Below are 15,841 nucleotides of genomic sequence, written 5' to 3'. Positions count from 1 at the left end.
GACTTCAAAGAAAACAGGGGACCAGTGAAAAGGGCTCACCTGCTTGTTGTCACCTTCTTTACAAGGTGACAGCAGCACCTGGGAACCAGGGAAGAGGGTGTACACAGACAAACACAGCTGCTGCTGGCGGACGTGGTGGTTGTATGTGTACGTCCATTCCTGCACAGAGGAAGAAAAAGAAAGGTGGTGAGAGAGCAGTGTTGGTTCTTGCTATTCTTTTACCTGGAAAATAAACTCTTTGGATTGGATCCTGCCCCTTACAAAATCAAGCACAAACCTCACTGACTTCAAGAGGCATCAGGAGAAGTCACTGGGATTTTTCAAGCCTCCCCAAAACTGCATTGTCATTGAGGGACTGCAGGTACCAAAATAATGTCTGCAAAAGCTGCTGGAACATGTTTCATAAGACAAAAGATACCATAGCCAGAACTGGGCTGTGGCTGGAGAACAAAAGGATGGGAAAAAAGCAGAAGAGAAGCAGGAACACTACTAACCACACAATGTGCAATCCTATTTTTTCAGGGAAGAGCAGCAGAGATGCTTTGCAGCTGTCAGTGGGAGACAAGAGGTGACACATAGCAAACGTCTGAAACTCCTGGGGTTCTGTTCCCAAATACCACAAGAATAAAGCTCTGCTTTCCATCAAGGCAGTGGGACCAAATTTAAAAGGTTTGCTATAACCATTGCTACTCTTGTTCCACTGGGCTGTCCTGGAGGTCTTTTTCTTTTGCTGCCCTTTCATGTTCATCAGCTTTTTGTCAGCTTCAAAGCCCCAGAAATAAACTTTGGAGGAGCAGAGACAGACTGTATCCTGTGTGATGCTTACCAAACAACAGGAGATCTCTGGGATTATGACCTTTTTCACCACTGGATGTTTTTGGGAGAAAAAGAGGAGCAGCTGACAGTCGGACGAGGATTTCCAAAAGTGCTGGACAAAGCACCATGGATGTACAGACACACTGCTCAGTCCAGGAGTGTTGCACAGAAGTTTACTCTAACATTTATTCCAGCTGAATATTTTCTATCACTTATCTGTGCCTCTATTACCCAAGAGCTCCTCCTGAGAGGATCCCAGCCAAGGAATGTCTGTCTCCCTGTTTTTCGTGTGTGTGCACAAGCAGACAAGAGGAAAACCACAAACCATGCTTTCACATAACCCTGGAGAGGGACTTATGGAACAGGTATTTTGCTTGTAACTTTGTGTGAGCATCAACTTTGAAATTAGAAAGAGAGGGGCTGGAAGGGTTTTCCAAGGGCTCTCAACCAGGATGCAAAGCAGGATCAACTCCTGCTGTGTAAATGGCTCTGAGCAGCAGCAGCAGGAAAAGATGGAAAGCAGGTTTCTGAGCCATGGCAGGGCAGGTGAGCAGGGCTGGAAGACCAACAGCAGGCTGGCTTCAGTATCAGAGTGCAATAACCCTGCCAGAGAGAGCAAGGCCAGGGAGCAAAAGGGTTCCCACAAGAGACCCCAGGAGCCACGGCAGATGCATTGACAGGTTAGAGGCCATGAAAACTCTGAACCTGCTGTGAAAGAAAAGGTGCAAAGAGGAAGCAGAACAGTTGGGAACTCAGCTGTGGAGGAGTCTGAGCTCTGTGAGAAGTGATGTGAGCAGCAGTGTTGGCAGTGGAGGGGAAGGCAGTGCTCAAACATATGGCTGTTAGGCTGGGGCTGGAAAAATGGGGCTCCTGGGAGACTTCAACCCTTTCTGAGTGCTGGAGGGGAATGTGAAGAATGGCTGCCCTACTCTCAGAGCTAGGATGCCTGCAGCTCCCCTGACTTTGAATGGTGGAGGTTTTGGGTTGCATTAGCATGAGTTATTAGAGCAGGGAAACACTTCCAGTCCTTTGGTATTTGTCACCGTCAGCAGCTCTAACTCCTCTCCTCCACTTCAAAACAGACAGCTACAGGCATTTAACTCCTGGGAATATAAATCCCACTTTCATTCAGGTTCTTAGCCACCTGGAAGGGAAAACACACTTTTGCACAGCAGACCCAGCTCCACAAGGACTTCACACTGTGATCCTCACACTCTGTGCTTCTTAGCCCACTACTCCCCACCAGCTCATGGAAATCAAAGCTGGCTTTCTGAACAGCCTGCCCACAGGCTCCTCAGCAAGAGCTGCCCAGGAGCTGGGTACATTACAAGCATTCATTTTCAAAGCTGTAATCCACACCCAAAGGGGCTTCTGGCAATTACTTCTCTTTGTCATGTGGAGCAGGCTTTACCTGATCCTACACTGAACACGTTCCAGACATCCCAACCACGCACGCTGTCAGCTGCTGTGTAAACCACCAGCCTGGGAAATCAGGTGCCAAATTAGTCCAGCTTCTGTGAAGAACCAAACCCTATGGGGCAAGCTCCAACATCTGTTCCTGGCACCCATGCTGCTACAAGCTGCTTAGAAAACCTGCTTTACATATTTAACCCATTGTTTGTCATTTTAGTTCAGGACAGGGATGAAGCTGCACCCATGAGGCTCCTCAGCAGGATGAAGCTGCACCCATGAGGCTCCTCAGCAGCAGCCTGCTAATCCTGTAACTTGTGTATATGTTGAATTCTCCAACTAACTCGGGCCATCAGACTTTTTTTGTTTGTTTTGACATCTTAACCTTCTTGCTTCACTGAGATTATCTCATGGAAGTCTGCTCCTACCAGAGGGTCTCCATGATTTTTTTTTCCAGACCAGGCTATGTTCAAACCTTCACAACATTCACATCCTCTCAAGGCAGGGCCAGCCTCTCATCCAGCAGTGGACCATGGGGTAGGAAGGGTGGTGGTAACCATTTTCCCTAAGCTGACATTCATCATAACAAGTGAGGGCTCCAGAGTTGGATGTGTGCATCAGCTCCACAGCTGACACTGGATCCTACTCTCCTGCCCCCAGGCTGTCCTTCCACTGTCTTTATCTCAGCTGACAGATTTTCACACAGCTCATCTATCTTGGCAGAATGGCTTTTTATGGAAGCCAGTCCTGTTAAAAATGTTTTATCCAGCTCTAATCATGTCTTCTTCCCTTTCAGCCCTAGATGAAAGCCAAAGAAAATTATGCAGAAATTAAAGAAATTTGAAGGGGGAAGAGGAGGAGGGAAGTCAGCTGAACACCACAGAATCCATGAAGGACTTCAAGTTAAAATACATGCCCATGGCCACACGAATTTTTATCTTACCCCTTCTCTTCCCTTATTTTTATGAGTTAGGATTATTTATCTTTTTCCCCATGAGGAACTAGGTTACCTCCTAATCCTTGGCACAGCAGGAACAGCAGCAGAGCTCTGCACCACAGAGGTTGTGGTGGATGGGGCAGCCCAGGGTACTCCTAAGGAGCCCTGCAAGGAGTCAACATGGCTTCAGGGCTGCAGACTTGCCTGAGGAGATGCCATCAGGGTTTGGAGCTGACCCAGAACCAAAGGAAAACAGACACATGAGGTAAAACCCACCTCAAGAGTTCCTGTCTTTTTGAAGGCAAAGATGGAGGGGTGGTGGAGCCAGGAGAAGAGAGCTACCAGCTGCACAGCACAACCAGCAACCCCTTCCCCCAAAGCTCTGATAACACCAACCCCCTCATCTGAGGCTTGTGACTGTCTCTCTAGGCTTCAGCATCATCTGAGCTGGCACCTGTCACTGTTACTCAGCACTACTGTGAACTGAGGAAATTACTTTCAAGAGTAACCTTTGGCTTGGCATAGCCTGGCTGGCAGATGGAGCAAGGGAAGGAGCAGTCCCATGGGAGCCCAGCGTTCCGTGACAGCAAGGCCTCTGCTGCCAAGCCAGAGGGCAGCTCTACCCTAAAGCAGGGGTGGTAGCTAGGGAAAAGTGCTTCTGAAGAAGGTGGAACAATCTAATTATCCAATTATCTCCTTAAAATCCCAGGGAAGGCTTCCCAAGGCACGTGACTGCACGAGGCACCTCAGGACACCAAAGCGCTGCTCTCATCAACATGGGATAAACTGGCACTTCCACACATCTCAGAGAGGCAAAGCAAAATACATGGGGTGCCAGGACAGCCTGGGTGCAGAGGGGACACTGCTGCCCCTCTGCTCTGCTTGCTCAGCCTGGCTCCTACAGCTCCAGCCAGCCTACAGCCGGGCCAGGTCATGCCCATGGAGGAGAAGAACAAAGGGCTTTGAGGGAGGAAGGTCACAAGAGAATGTTCATGGTAGAGATGTCTCAGGAGGGTCACTTAGTTTGGACAGAGGCTGAATGCTCTCCAAAAAAAGTGCAGATCTAGTCAGCACAGAGAGGACCTCAAGCCAACTGGGATGAGCACAAAGCCATGCCAGGAAGATCATCACACTGCCTTTCCTTCCCAGGAAAAGTCAAGGTCATGCCACTCAAATGCAATGGCAACCACTCAGCTGCAAACCCCAGGTATTTTGGGGTACAGGCCCAGGAAATGGATGCTGCAGCCTTCCCACTGTTTCCTCACTTGTCTAAAAGATGCCTGAGCTTTACATTCCTCTTGCAGCAACTGCTTACACTTGTGTTATATCCAGGTCAAAGCATCTTCAGATTTTTTATCTGAAGTATGTCAGGTTTCCTGAAGCTGCTAATGACTTAAATAAATCCCAGTCAGATGTCTTTTCCAAACTCTATGAACTAATACCAACTGACACTTGGTTTGGAAAAAAAACCTACTCACATCTTCATTAGATAGATGAGGACAAAATTATGATCAATTATTTTCCCTCAGATGCATTTCTCTCATGAAAAACTAAATCAATCTGTTCATTTAGCAAATGAGATGCAAGAAGGCATGGAGTGCTGAGGCTCCAGTGGGCAGGAGCACAGGCAGAGCCTGCTGAGCCCTGGGGATGGGCACTGCACAAACATCTCTGCCCATCACTAACTCAGGACCCCCTGACAGCCATTCTGGGGACCTCAACCACCTTGAGACCCCTCTGAGAGCCACCTCAGGGGACAGAGCCCACCCTGACTGCTGCCAGGCCCTCTGGAGAGGAAAGGGCCACGTGGATCCCCAGGATGAGAAGACAGAACTCTCCTACACAAAGGTGAAGGGTCTTCTTGTGCCTCAGTGTTCCCTTCAGTAATTCAGGATCAACACCAGACACCATCAGGGAGGATTTTTGAGACCTGCTAAGGGTGTAAGTCTGATTTCACCACTGAGTACTTGTCTCAATTTACCCAAACTATGGATGTAGCCAGAGGTCTCACAACACCCTTCCCCTACACTACAGGCAGAAAAACCTAAAACAAAGAGCTACTTCATGCATGTAATGTTGGTAAAGGGCTGGGGCAGCCCAGCAGGGAGACAGCTACAGAAGGCAATAAAAGCAACCAAATTACTGTTACTATAATAGGGATAATAAAGAATTTGGACAGCCAGGATATTTCCACAGTACTTACTGAATGTCAAGAAAGCACAGTTTTGATTTAGCTAAGCCTATTTTTCACAAAATGAAGCTTAGGGCAAACAAGACGTGACTTCAGCATGTTAAAAGTGAAGATTATTGCCCTTTTCTGGTATATCAAATGCAAAACCAAGCAGCATTCAGGACTGCTGCATAATCAATCCTACACAGCCTGGTGACTGTAACAACCATGTCATCCACAAGTTTAGGTGATCTTGGGGCAACTGAGTCATTAAAATATAAGTTTCTATTCACAATACAAATTTAAATATCCTGCTTTAGTCTGAACTATTCTCCATGGGTAGAAGTAATGAAGAACCAATCTAGGATGACAGAGAAAGATAAAAAGGAAAGGCTTTTCTCTATTCCTGCTGTGTACTGAGTGCAGCCATTCTGCAATCTGTACTGCATTTTTCTGTTCCTTTGCAGAGTTAGTCCTGGATGTGCACAAGAAATGGAGTTGCCATCCAGTGGGATGTGTTGACCTATTCCAAACTGCTGCAGAATCAGAACAGGAAGATGAAAAGTTTGTGGTGTGAAAAATTCCAAAAATTTACTGCACAGAAATGTCAAAACAAAATGTGTTTGGTGGGAATGAAACAATCCAACTTGCTGGCACGACATTTCTCATTTTAAAATACCACATCAAATTGGTATTTCAGAAAGACCAATACCATTTCATTTTGAAACACGAACTTGCAGCAGCATTTTTCATTCTGATTTTCCCAGATTTTCTTTTTTAAAAACAGCCAATTCATTGGAAGTTGCCATTGTCATTAGAACACTTTTCCTTTCTTCTGCAGAGAAAAAAACATGATGACCTGCTCTCATCAGCTTGCTGTTTGTTTGAAAAGTCCATGTAGCAGTAGAAAAAAAGAAAAACAATTCTGGAACATGGAAACCAGTAAGAACTGTTACTGTGTGGCACTAGCAATTTTATTAACTACATTTTCTGAACTAATATTCAAGTAGTCATTGTTGATTTTGCCATGCTGTGAAACAGACATTAATTTCCTGCCTACAGACAGGCATGCAACTGCATTTGAAAGAGATGCACATAATGACATGCTTTGTTTGCACACACAGATCAGGGATATTTTAAGCAGTCTCCCCAAGCCTGGGCCTTTTATATGCACAGCTACCCAGTTTGAATATATAACCATGAGGGTTAAGGATGTACAGTCAGGGGGAAGCCAGCACACCACACCATTTCCTACTTAATGACTTGATGGCAACTGTGGAGAAGCAAGGGATTGTTATCCTCCCTCTTTTATAGATGGCGGCTCTGAACTCACTGACATGCCCAAAATCACAAAGGGGGCCTGAAGCAAAGGTGGGTTTTGAAGCTGTGTGTATCTTCAGGGTCTTGCTCCAGAAACTCTGCTGCAAGGCACATGTGCCTGCTCTTGGCTCAAGCATCTCCTAGGCTGTGCTTTTGAGAACATCAATTCATACAGCTTTTTCTCATCTCAGTGAGACTGAAAAAACTGAGATCATCCTCATTAAATTCTCGCTAGTTTAATGGGCAATCCAATACTGAGAGAATGCAGACTATGAAGTTACAAATGCCACTGCAACTCAGTCCATTTTGAGAGAAAAAAGGCTGAGAGATGAGAGGAAGTTATAATTCTCTTTGCCATTGATCTGTGCAGATGAGCAGCACGTGGTGTTCCTGGGCAGTGGAAGAGCTCAGGCTCCCACGGAGATGAGTGGGACATGCTGTCCTGTGGCCCCTGCACCAGTCCCTGCTGCTGCCCAAGGTCAGGTGGAGTCACCAGGGTATAACAACATGCTGCCTAAGGAAAGACACTGGCAGAATGGGTAAATCCTCCAGCAGAGCTTCAGCAACCTGAAGAAATCATCTTGAAGCTGTGCCCACGGCTTCTTCCCATCCAGCATCACGGGGATACACAACACATCTTACCTGTGCCTTTGGTACTGTGCCTTTGCTGCTGTTACAGGGATTTAAGCTCAGGATGGGGAGCTCTTGGTCTTCAGACTTGTGTGACTCCAGGCAGCTCTGCCTTTGCCTGATGATTCCAGTCTGATAGAGCGATTCCTCAGGAATCCTGTGGGAACAGCATGAGAACAACATCATACTGCCCCATGCACAGGGAGGCTCAGGGGGGTAAGGCTGCACCATTTCACCTACACAAAATGAGGGGTGGCAACATCTACCACAATACTGAAGCACTGAGAGCAGCACGTGGACAGGACGTGCACAAGTAGCTCTCAGAGATGGATGGCTGACCTTTATAAGAGGAAAAAATAAATAACTGCACAAGGCAAACAGGAGCCAGGAGTAGGCTGTGAGCAGGTTGAAGGTCAGCCTTCAGCTTACAGGAGAGGGGAACTTTATAACAAACTGTCACAGAGCCCTGGCACTACCTGTGAATGCTGCTGTGCAATAGCACACATAGCAAAAAAACAAAAAAGGAAGAAAATGGCTATAAATCGTAAATTATCATTTTCACACAGTGATTCTGCACTCAGCTATTGCACCAGCAGGTACCTGAAGGTATCTCTAGAACTCTACCATCCTTTCTGAGGATGGCTCCTGACAGGGACTAGGGGAATGAATGCAATGGTTTCTGGAGTAAATTGGTAACTAAAAGATTACCTGTGCAAAAGGAATAGTATTTAGCAAAGCGTTGGGCTAGAAGCAAGGCAGAGCTAGAATACAAGTCATAAAATCCTAGAGTCAATGGTTTCACAACAGAGAAGCCTTAAGTGCTGCAGAACAGTGTGAAAGGAAATTATTGTTTGTTTACTAATCAGGAGTCATTAAGTATCAAAACACCCCAGCAGAGGCTAGGGTGGATTTTCTGCCATGGGATACCTTTGTAAGAAAAACTCTCTGATTTCCCTACACAACTTGTTCCACACCACGGGCAGGAGGATACCTAAGGAATTCCTGAGGGCAAATGGGAATAACTGGTGCTTTGTCCCTCACCAGCCCTGCAGCAAAGAGCTTAGAGGAGGCAGATATCACAGAATATGCTGAGCTGAAGGGACCTCCAAGGATCTCCAAAGCTCTGCCGTGTGTCACACTGCGAGCAAGCTGTGCTTAAAGCCAGCACAAAATTCCCTCTGCCCTTCTGTGAAGCCCAAGGGAGGGGGTGCCTGTGTCTCTGGGGCAGCAGAAAGCTCTGTGGGGCAGGAGGGAGGGATGGAGCACCCCACTGGCCTGCTGGGCGCGGGTGGAGGTCGCGCATCCGTACCGAAGTTCGGGATAAACGTTTTCCAGGTACCACTTGAAGCTGTGGCATTTCAACCTCTTCCGTAGCTCCACTCTGCTCTGGACACTGTGGGAGGAAAACACCACAGAGATACAATGGAAATGAGGAAGGTGAGACCCAATACACCAAAAAGGGAGGCTGAGAGAAACCCATCAGAAATGCACAGACAGCAAACACAAGAGCATCAGCAGCTCTGGTTTCTCTCTGCATGGGCTCGAGCAGTTGTTTTGATCTCTGTCTCTTTGGAGGTCTCACTTGGTAAAGTGGCATGATGGCATATTGTCATTTTAACAAGGAGTCTGGAGCTGAAAAGGTTCATGGAAGAGCACAGTCATTTAAATATATTAGTAAAAAATGTATGCTGTCTACTATGCAATAACCCTTACCTGAATATAGTAACATATTAGGAAATTAAAATCTGCTATTTGCTTTTTTAAGTTACTCTTGGTTTACAGGACTACAGGAAGCCTTGATTTGCAAGAGCACCTAAACATGCTGGTAAGCCAGCAGAAGTTGATCACACAGTGAAATACATTTTTCTTTTATTAATAAGGACTAAAATTCTGCTGAGGGATCATGGTGTACAGCAACATTTCCAAAACTCCAGCTTCTCCCTGGGCCAGCCTCCACCTGTGGAGCTGTTAGGAGCTGGCTTTTATGGAATGGTCAGAACCCTCCAGTACCTCCTTTTCATAAAGGGTCAGCTTCTCTATATCCTACTACACTAAGCAGAGGACAGAGCTGCTACTTCATTCTATGCTTATGAATGGGAGGAGGATGTTAATTCAGTGGAAACAGGGGAGTCATCAGGACTTGAGTGGTCACAATGAATTCAAGTTTGGACTCAGAACCCCCTGGAGTCTGAAGGAAACTTTCTAAGGCAAAGAGAAGCATGTGAAAATGAGAAATATAACACAAATATTTACAGTCCTCCTGACAGGGAGTAATTTCTCACTCTTCACAGAATGAGCGGCAAACTCCCTGCACACAAACACTGCCTCCCAATAAAGCATCAGAAGGCAAAAACTTTGATGATTTTCCTTCCTGCCAGCTGCCACCAACACCTCTGGGCTCTCCCTGCCAAACTCCACTCAGGGATCAGAAGTAGTTCTATGTAATGCCAAGGACAGGACAGAGGCAGAGGGGGTTTCCCCCCATCTGGGACTGGTTCACTCACTGGAATGAACCAGCACAGCATTTAAACAGGTTGTTTATCCACCTCAGTGCTATAGCATGTGCCTACCATCACTATCTTACTGTCACTGCAGGAACAAAGCAGGTGTGTTTCCACAGCAAGGGGACACCTCTGTGAGTACCCCCCTGCAGCAGGCAGGGCACAGGCAGAGCACAGGCAGGGCACAGGCAGCACAGGAAGCACAGGCAGAGCACAGGCAGCACAGGCAGGGCACAGGAAGCACAGGCAGGGCTCAGACAGGGCACAGGCAGGGCTCAGACAGGGCTCAGACAGGGCACAGGCAGGGCACAGGCAGCACAGGCAGGGCACAGGCAGCACAGGCAGGGCACAGGAAGCACAGGCAGGGCAGAGGCAGGGCACAGGAAGCACAGGCAGGGCACAGGCAGCACAGGCAGCACAGGCAGGGCTCAGGCAGGGCAGTGTGTGCTCAGGCAGGGCAAAGGCAGGGCTCAGGCAGGGCACAGGAAGCACAGGCAGGGCAGAGGCAGGGCAGAGGCAGGGCACAGGAAGCACAGGCAGGGCACAGGCAGGGCACAGGCAGGGCAAAGGCAGCACAGGCAGGGCACAGGCAGCACAGGCAGGGCTCAGGCAGGGCAAAGGCAGGGCTCAGACAGAGCTCAGACAGGGCACAAGCAGGGCACAGGCAGGGCACAGGAAGCACAGGCAGGGCACAGGCAGGGCACAGGCAGTGCACAGGCAGGGCACAGGCAGCACAGGCAGGGCATAGGCAGCACAGGTAGCACAGGCAGGGCAGAGGCAGGGCACAGGCAGGGCAGAGGCAGGGCTCAGGCAGGGCACAGGCAGGCACAGGCAGGGCACAGGCAGCACAGGCAGCACAGGCAGCACAGGCAGGGCACTGGTAGGGCACAGGCAGCACAGGCAGCACAGGCAGGGCTCAGGCAGGACACAGGCAGGGCACAGGCAGCACAGGCAGCACAGGCAGGGCATAGGCAGCACAGGCAGGGCACTGGTAGGGCACAGGCAGGGCTCAGACAGGGCACAATCAGGGCACAGGCAGGGCACAGGCAGGGCACAGGAAGCAGGGCACAGGCAGCACAGGCAGGGCTGAGGCAGGGCACAGGAAGCACAGGCAGGGCACAGGCAGGGCACAGGCAGCACAGGCAGCACAGGCAGGGCTCAGGCAGGGCACAGGCAGCACAGGCAGGGCACAGGCAGGGCTCAGGCAGGGCACAGTCAGTGCTCAGGCAGGGCACAGGCAGGGCACAGGCAGGGCACAGGCAGGGCTCAGGCAGCACAGGCAGGGCATAGGCAGCACAGGCAGGGCACTGGTAGGGCACAGGCAGCACAGGCAGCACAGGCAGGGCTCAGGCAGGGCATAGGCAGGGCACAGGCAGCACAGGCAGCACAGGCAGGGCTCAGGCAGGACAGGCAGGGCACAGGCAGGGCACAGGCAGGGCACAGGCAGCACAGGCAGGGCACTGGTAGGGCACAGGCAGGGCACAGGAAGCACAGGCAGCACAGGCAGGGCTCAGGCAGCACAGGCAGGGCACAGGCAGGGCTCAGGCAGCACTGGGAGATCCTTACTTGCCCAAAGGCCTCCCCTGGGCTGCGGGCCGGGCAGCGTAGTAGTACTGCTTGAACTCGTCCATCCACACCTCCGCCGTGCGCTTGGTGTTCCTGAGGGAGGCAACAGCACACACTCAAACCAAAGTGACACTTTCCAAATGCACTGATCCAGCCTCCCACCCTCAGCTTGGTCCTCACCCAAGCCCCTCTGAGCCAGCCTATCCCTTACTACTAGAGAAGGTACTCCTTCCTTCCCATTGCTCCAGGGACCAAACACATCAGGCATCATAAAGCTTGCATGAAGAATTCACCATTTCAAACTGAGCTGGATGCTTTGCACCCACCAGATCCACAACTGCAGGTTGTCTTAAGCATCATCTCCAAGGCAGGAGTGCCTGGAATTTTATTTAGTGGCTGGGATGGAGCTCTGAAAAGTTTCTAAAGATGTGCAGATATTTCCTCTGTTTCAATCCTGAATGGACTCTCCTGCTTTGCACTCCTGGATTTCATTGAGGCAAACCTCAGCATTCAAAACTTAAAGAGAAACCACCCCACCAGGGTGCTGCAGCATAAATGCCAGCCTCCCACATGTGCCAGGTGTCTACACAAGGTTTCTGAACCTCAGCAAATCTTCTGTTGACTTCAAATGGCTCTAACCCTTATTGCAAATGAATTTCTTGCTCCATGCCTATCTGCCTATCCCTGCCCACTCCTGCTCCAAGGCAGGCCAATGCCTCCAAGCTCTTGCTGCCACATCATAAGCTGCAGGTGCTGTGGGCAGGCTCTGGATCCAGCCACGCCCCAGGTGCCCAGAAAAGGATTATTCTGCACATAAAGCCAGCCCTAGACTGGAGTCTGAGCTGTCTCTCACACTGAAGGAGGGGCTCTGTGGAAAAACTATCTGTAGCTGGCAGAAAGGTGGAGATATTTTTTGCTAACACCTCTATTTAAACTGAAGTGCTAGAGAGCACCAGGTTGCCAGGAGCTGCTTCTCTGGGTCTATATATTGCAACATTAAGGCTGATAGATACTCTAAGGTTAATAACATCCCAGCTTCTGTTGCCTACAGGTACATTTCTCCAGACTGATTCTCGGTTCTTGCTGATTCATGGGCTTCCTCCTCTCTCTCTCTCTAAGGCAATAGTCTAAGTGCAAGAGATGACTAAATCAGTGTCTATATCTGTACCTAACCTTCCCTAATGTGCAGGGCTCCTTTGTTTGGCTTCCTGATCTCATTTGAGTTTACAAGAAACTCGGGGACAAGTGCCAAGGCTCACACCCAGGCATGACACAGACATCCCCAGAGCCTGTGCCTGGCAGGGAGTCAGAGCTGTGCCCATCCGAGCTCCCCTGGCTCCTCCTGCAGGTGATGCAAGGCAGCTGCCACCTTGAAGCGACTCTGACAGAGATTTTGCCACATCCCAGGCCCCTCTGAAGTAGTCTGGCTTCACTACTGAAAGCAAGAGCCCTCCTAGTGATTCTTAAATTTGTGCTCTGCTCCTTGATGCCAGCAATGCCCTGTGCTCGTCACCGCCATCCCTTTCCTGCTCCACGCACTGGGTGGCTGGAAATCACACATTAGGTGTTAGTGAGAGGTGTAATTTGCACTCCCCCTTGTCTCAAGCAAAGGCTGAGGAAGCTGCAGAGAGCCCAGGTCAGCAGTAACTCTGTGGCAGACACCTGGGTCTTCATAAATGCTGCTGGCTCTTTCTAACAGTGGGAAGCCCACACTAAAAGGAAAGCCTGGTGTGTAAGCACTCACAGCTGCAGGTTAGCTCAGAAACAACCCTGCATTTACTGTAAGTGCCCCCAGTGCTTTTCTCTGTCATTCACTTAAGCAACAACATTCTGCCTCACACTCTAAAAATGGAGGAAATCCTTCCTGGCCTCACCCACTGCTCTGAGCATCTGCCCATGCCTAGTCCCACTTCTAGATTTCCTCCTTCTTTGCCTGATGTTTCCAGGATCTCAGCCCATTTCAGGCAGCCCTTTCAGTACCTGATTGAGTCTGTGTTCCTGTGTGTGAGCAGAGGTGTCCTTCAGCTGGTATGCCCTGGCAGTCCCTTCAGTGTCCATGCCAGCCAGGTGCAGCCCACTGCTCAGCAGAGAGCACCAGCCTGGAGATAGAGCCACCCACTCCAGCAAGCTGCGTGGCTCCCATCCCAGAGAGGCACTGGGAACCAAATTTTCTGGTTCAGCTGTGCCACATTGAGCCTTTGGCTAAGGTCACTGGCTATGGACAGACGCTGCTGGCAGCCTGATTTCAGGTCACTATAAATGTGTTCTGATGACCTCAAGGTCTAAGTCATTTGATGTTCCTGCAGCCAGGGCTCAGGGATGTGCTAGGGCCATCCCTCCATTTCTGTGCTGATGAAAGCTACCATATAAATGTCCTATTTCTGTCATATTCTCGACACTGGAGAAATCCTATGGGACGGTTGTATTGACTTACATTTCTTCAGCTCAAGAAATTCGTGCCCAAGGATATTTCAAAGTTTTCCAAATAAACTTTCCTGCCTGTCTTCTCTACTCCCCCCTCTCTCTATGAGGCTGTTTCACAAAAAAACAAAGCAAGTACAAACCACTTACTTAATGTATGTGTTGGCATTTCCCTCTGGAAAGACGTAGGGATGTTTCTTCCGAAAGACGTGCCCGACACGGCTGCAGGGGATGATTTCCAGGCTCCCCCCACACATCCACACACGGAAAGAGATTTCTGTAAGAGAAGCAGCTTCAGCACTTTGTCTTTCTGTCCTAGAGCAGTCTGAATCCTGGTGTTAGTTCTTACTTCATCCTCTGCAACATTAAACTGGGGTAAATCACTTACCAGACAGGCTTTCCTAGGCACAACGGGCCTTGAAAGTGCATTTCAAAGCTTCTTTGCAAGCTGTTTGAAGTCAGTGCACTTGAAACCTGCCTCTAGCACAGCAGGTGCTATCACAATGGCGAGCATGAGACCATAAGCAGGTCCCTTTTCATCCACTGCAGAATCCTCTTGCCAGTTTTGTGCCTTCCTTATTACTCCTGAACTGCCTGTTTCAGAGTCACTTCCCTCCAAAGGGCTGTCAAGTTCACCAGGAGAAGCTATGAATTCTGTCCATTAATGACTACAGCTGTCATTATCCTTATGAATCCACCACTGGCTCTGCAAAGTGAATAGGGAGCTGTGAATCCATTGCCTGTCCCAAAATGGACAGGAGCTTACCCTGCCCAGGTATTCTGGGCCTTGAGTGCCAATGCTGCAGTCAAGTAAGGCACACACCTTCACACAAGCAAAGGTCAGCAGTGGGAAGGATTATCCCAAAAATCTGGGTGAGCAGTCAGTATGGGAAATGTCTCCAAGACACTATGGCTGGCCCACAGGGCATTTCTCAAGAAAAATGAGCTGTGGCACCACTGACACCAGAAATTATAAAGCTCTTGGCAGGGAGCTGGATGAGGTAGGAAGGGTAAGCAGAATGCCTGATCTAATGGGTCCATCTGGTTCTGGTGCTTATGAAGCTATGAATCTGCAGCTCTACTGTCAGTCAGTCATGCTCAGACAGAACCGGCGTGGAAAAGAAATGAAATTAAAATGAAAAGGCTTCTGCAGCTCTTTGAATCCTATTTTCTCATCTGTTGACAGTGCAGAGCTATATGTAGCATGTATCAGCTTCAAAACTAATAATTCCTTTCCACACACACACCCCTCCATTTAACTACAGAATTAAGACAGGAGAACACCCACTGTCTTTGCCAGCTTGTGCTCTCAGCAGTCCCCCCATATACACCAGTACAAGGATGACTTGTGCCCAGGTCAGATTCTGGCAAGACAAGCACTCCTCCAAGGACAGACACTGCTCGCTCACAAAGCTTCCATCCCTCCAAAAACAGCTCACAGCTTCAGGGAGCAAAGGCCAGCTGGAGCCTCCAAAGCCCTGTGAGCACACAGGGCTCAGCCCTGAGCTGCTGCAGGGGTGGGAGCCAGGTTCATGTTGCTCCCATCCTGCTCCCAGCACATCTGCCTGCCTCTGAGCCGATGGAAAAGAGAGGCTGACATAGCTGCAAAGCCTTCTTGCCTTGATGCCTGGGTCCAAAACTCAAAGCTTTGATCCCATCCCCAACAGCTGGCCCTGGCAGCAGGGACAAGTAATGGCAGGGCTGGGAAGGCACAGCAGGGAGCAGTATTCCTTTCCAGAAATTCCCTCCCCTTCCCTTCACTGCCGTGTTTACGTGCAGGAGCTGCCAACAGCAGCTGGAGCCTCACCACTTTCCCCAGTGCTGGGTATTAAGAGGCCAATAAAACGTGCCCTTGTGCCATGTCCTGGTGCTATATTGGGAGCAACCTTAATCACAGCTGCAGGGAAATGAGATTATGGCAGCATGCAGCCACTCTAAGCTGCTGCTCTTGGCTCCCCTCGCACGTGGCTGTTGCTGTCACTCGTCTGTGTGTCACAGCACTGGCCACTCTGCTGGCACTGCTGTGTCAGTCACAAGGGCACCCTATACCAGGGACAAGCTGCTGCAGAG

At 49.5% G+C, this 15,841-nt stretch overlaps 1 protein-coding gene across 1 annotated transcript in view; it reads right to left on the bottom strand.

Annotated features, from left to right (window-relative positions):
• GALNT14 (polypeptide N-acetylgalactosaminyltransferase 14) overlaps positions 1-15,841 on the bottom strand; it is a 92,414-nt gene that overhangs the window by 3,502 nt on the left and 73,071 nt on the right. Inside the window, exons 10-14 of the mRNA XM_056488598.1 lie at positions 13,922-14,048; positions 11,351-11,443; positions 8,593-8,676; positions 7,296-7,440; positions 40-159 (exon numbers count right to left, since the gene is read on the bottom strand). Of these exons, the coding sequence (XP_056344573.1) occupies positions 40-159; positions 7,296-7,440; positions 8,593-8,676; positions 11,351-11,443; positions 13,922-14,048 (569 nt within the window). The remainder of the gene's footprint in view (positions 1-39; positions 160-7,295; positions 7,441-8,592; positions 8,677-11,350; positions 11,444-13,921; positions 14,049-15,841) is intronic.

This window comes from Oenanthe melanoleuca, chromosome 3 (assembly GCF_029582105.1).
Source record: "Oenanthe melanoleuca isolate GR-GAL-2019-014 chromosome 3, OMel1.0, whole genome shotgun sequence".
NCBI lineage: Eukaryota > Metazoa > Chordata > Aves > Passeriformes > Muscicapidae > Oenanthe > Oenanthe melanoleuca.
The sequence above is the reverse complement of the archived record's forward strand: the minus strand, read 5'-3'. Positions and strand labels throughout refer to the sequence as shown.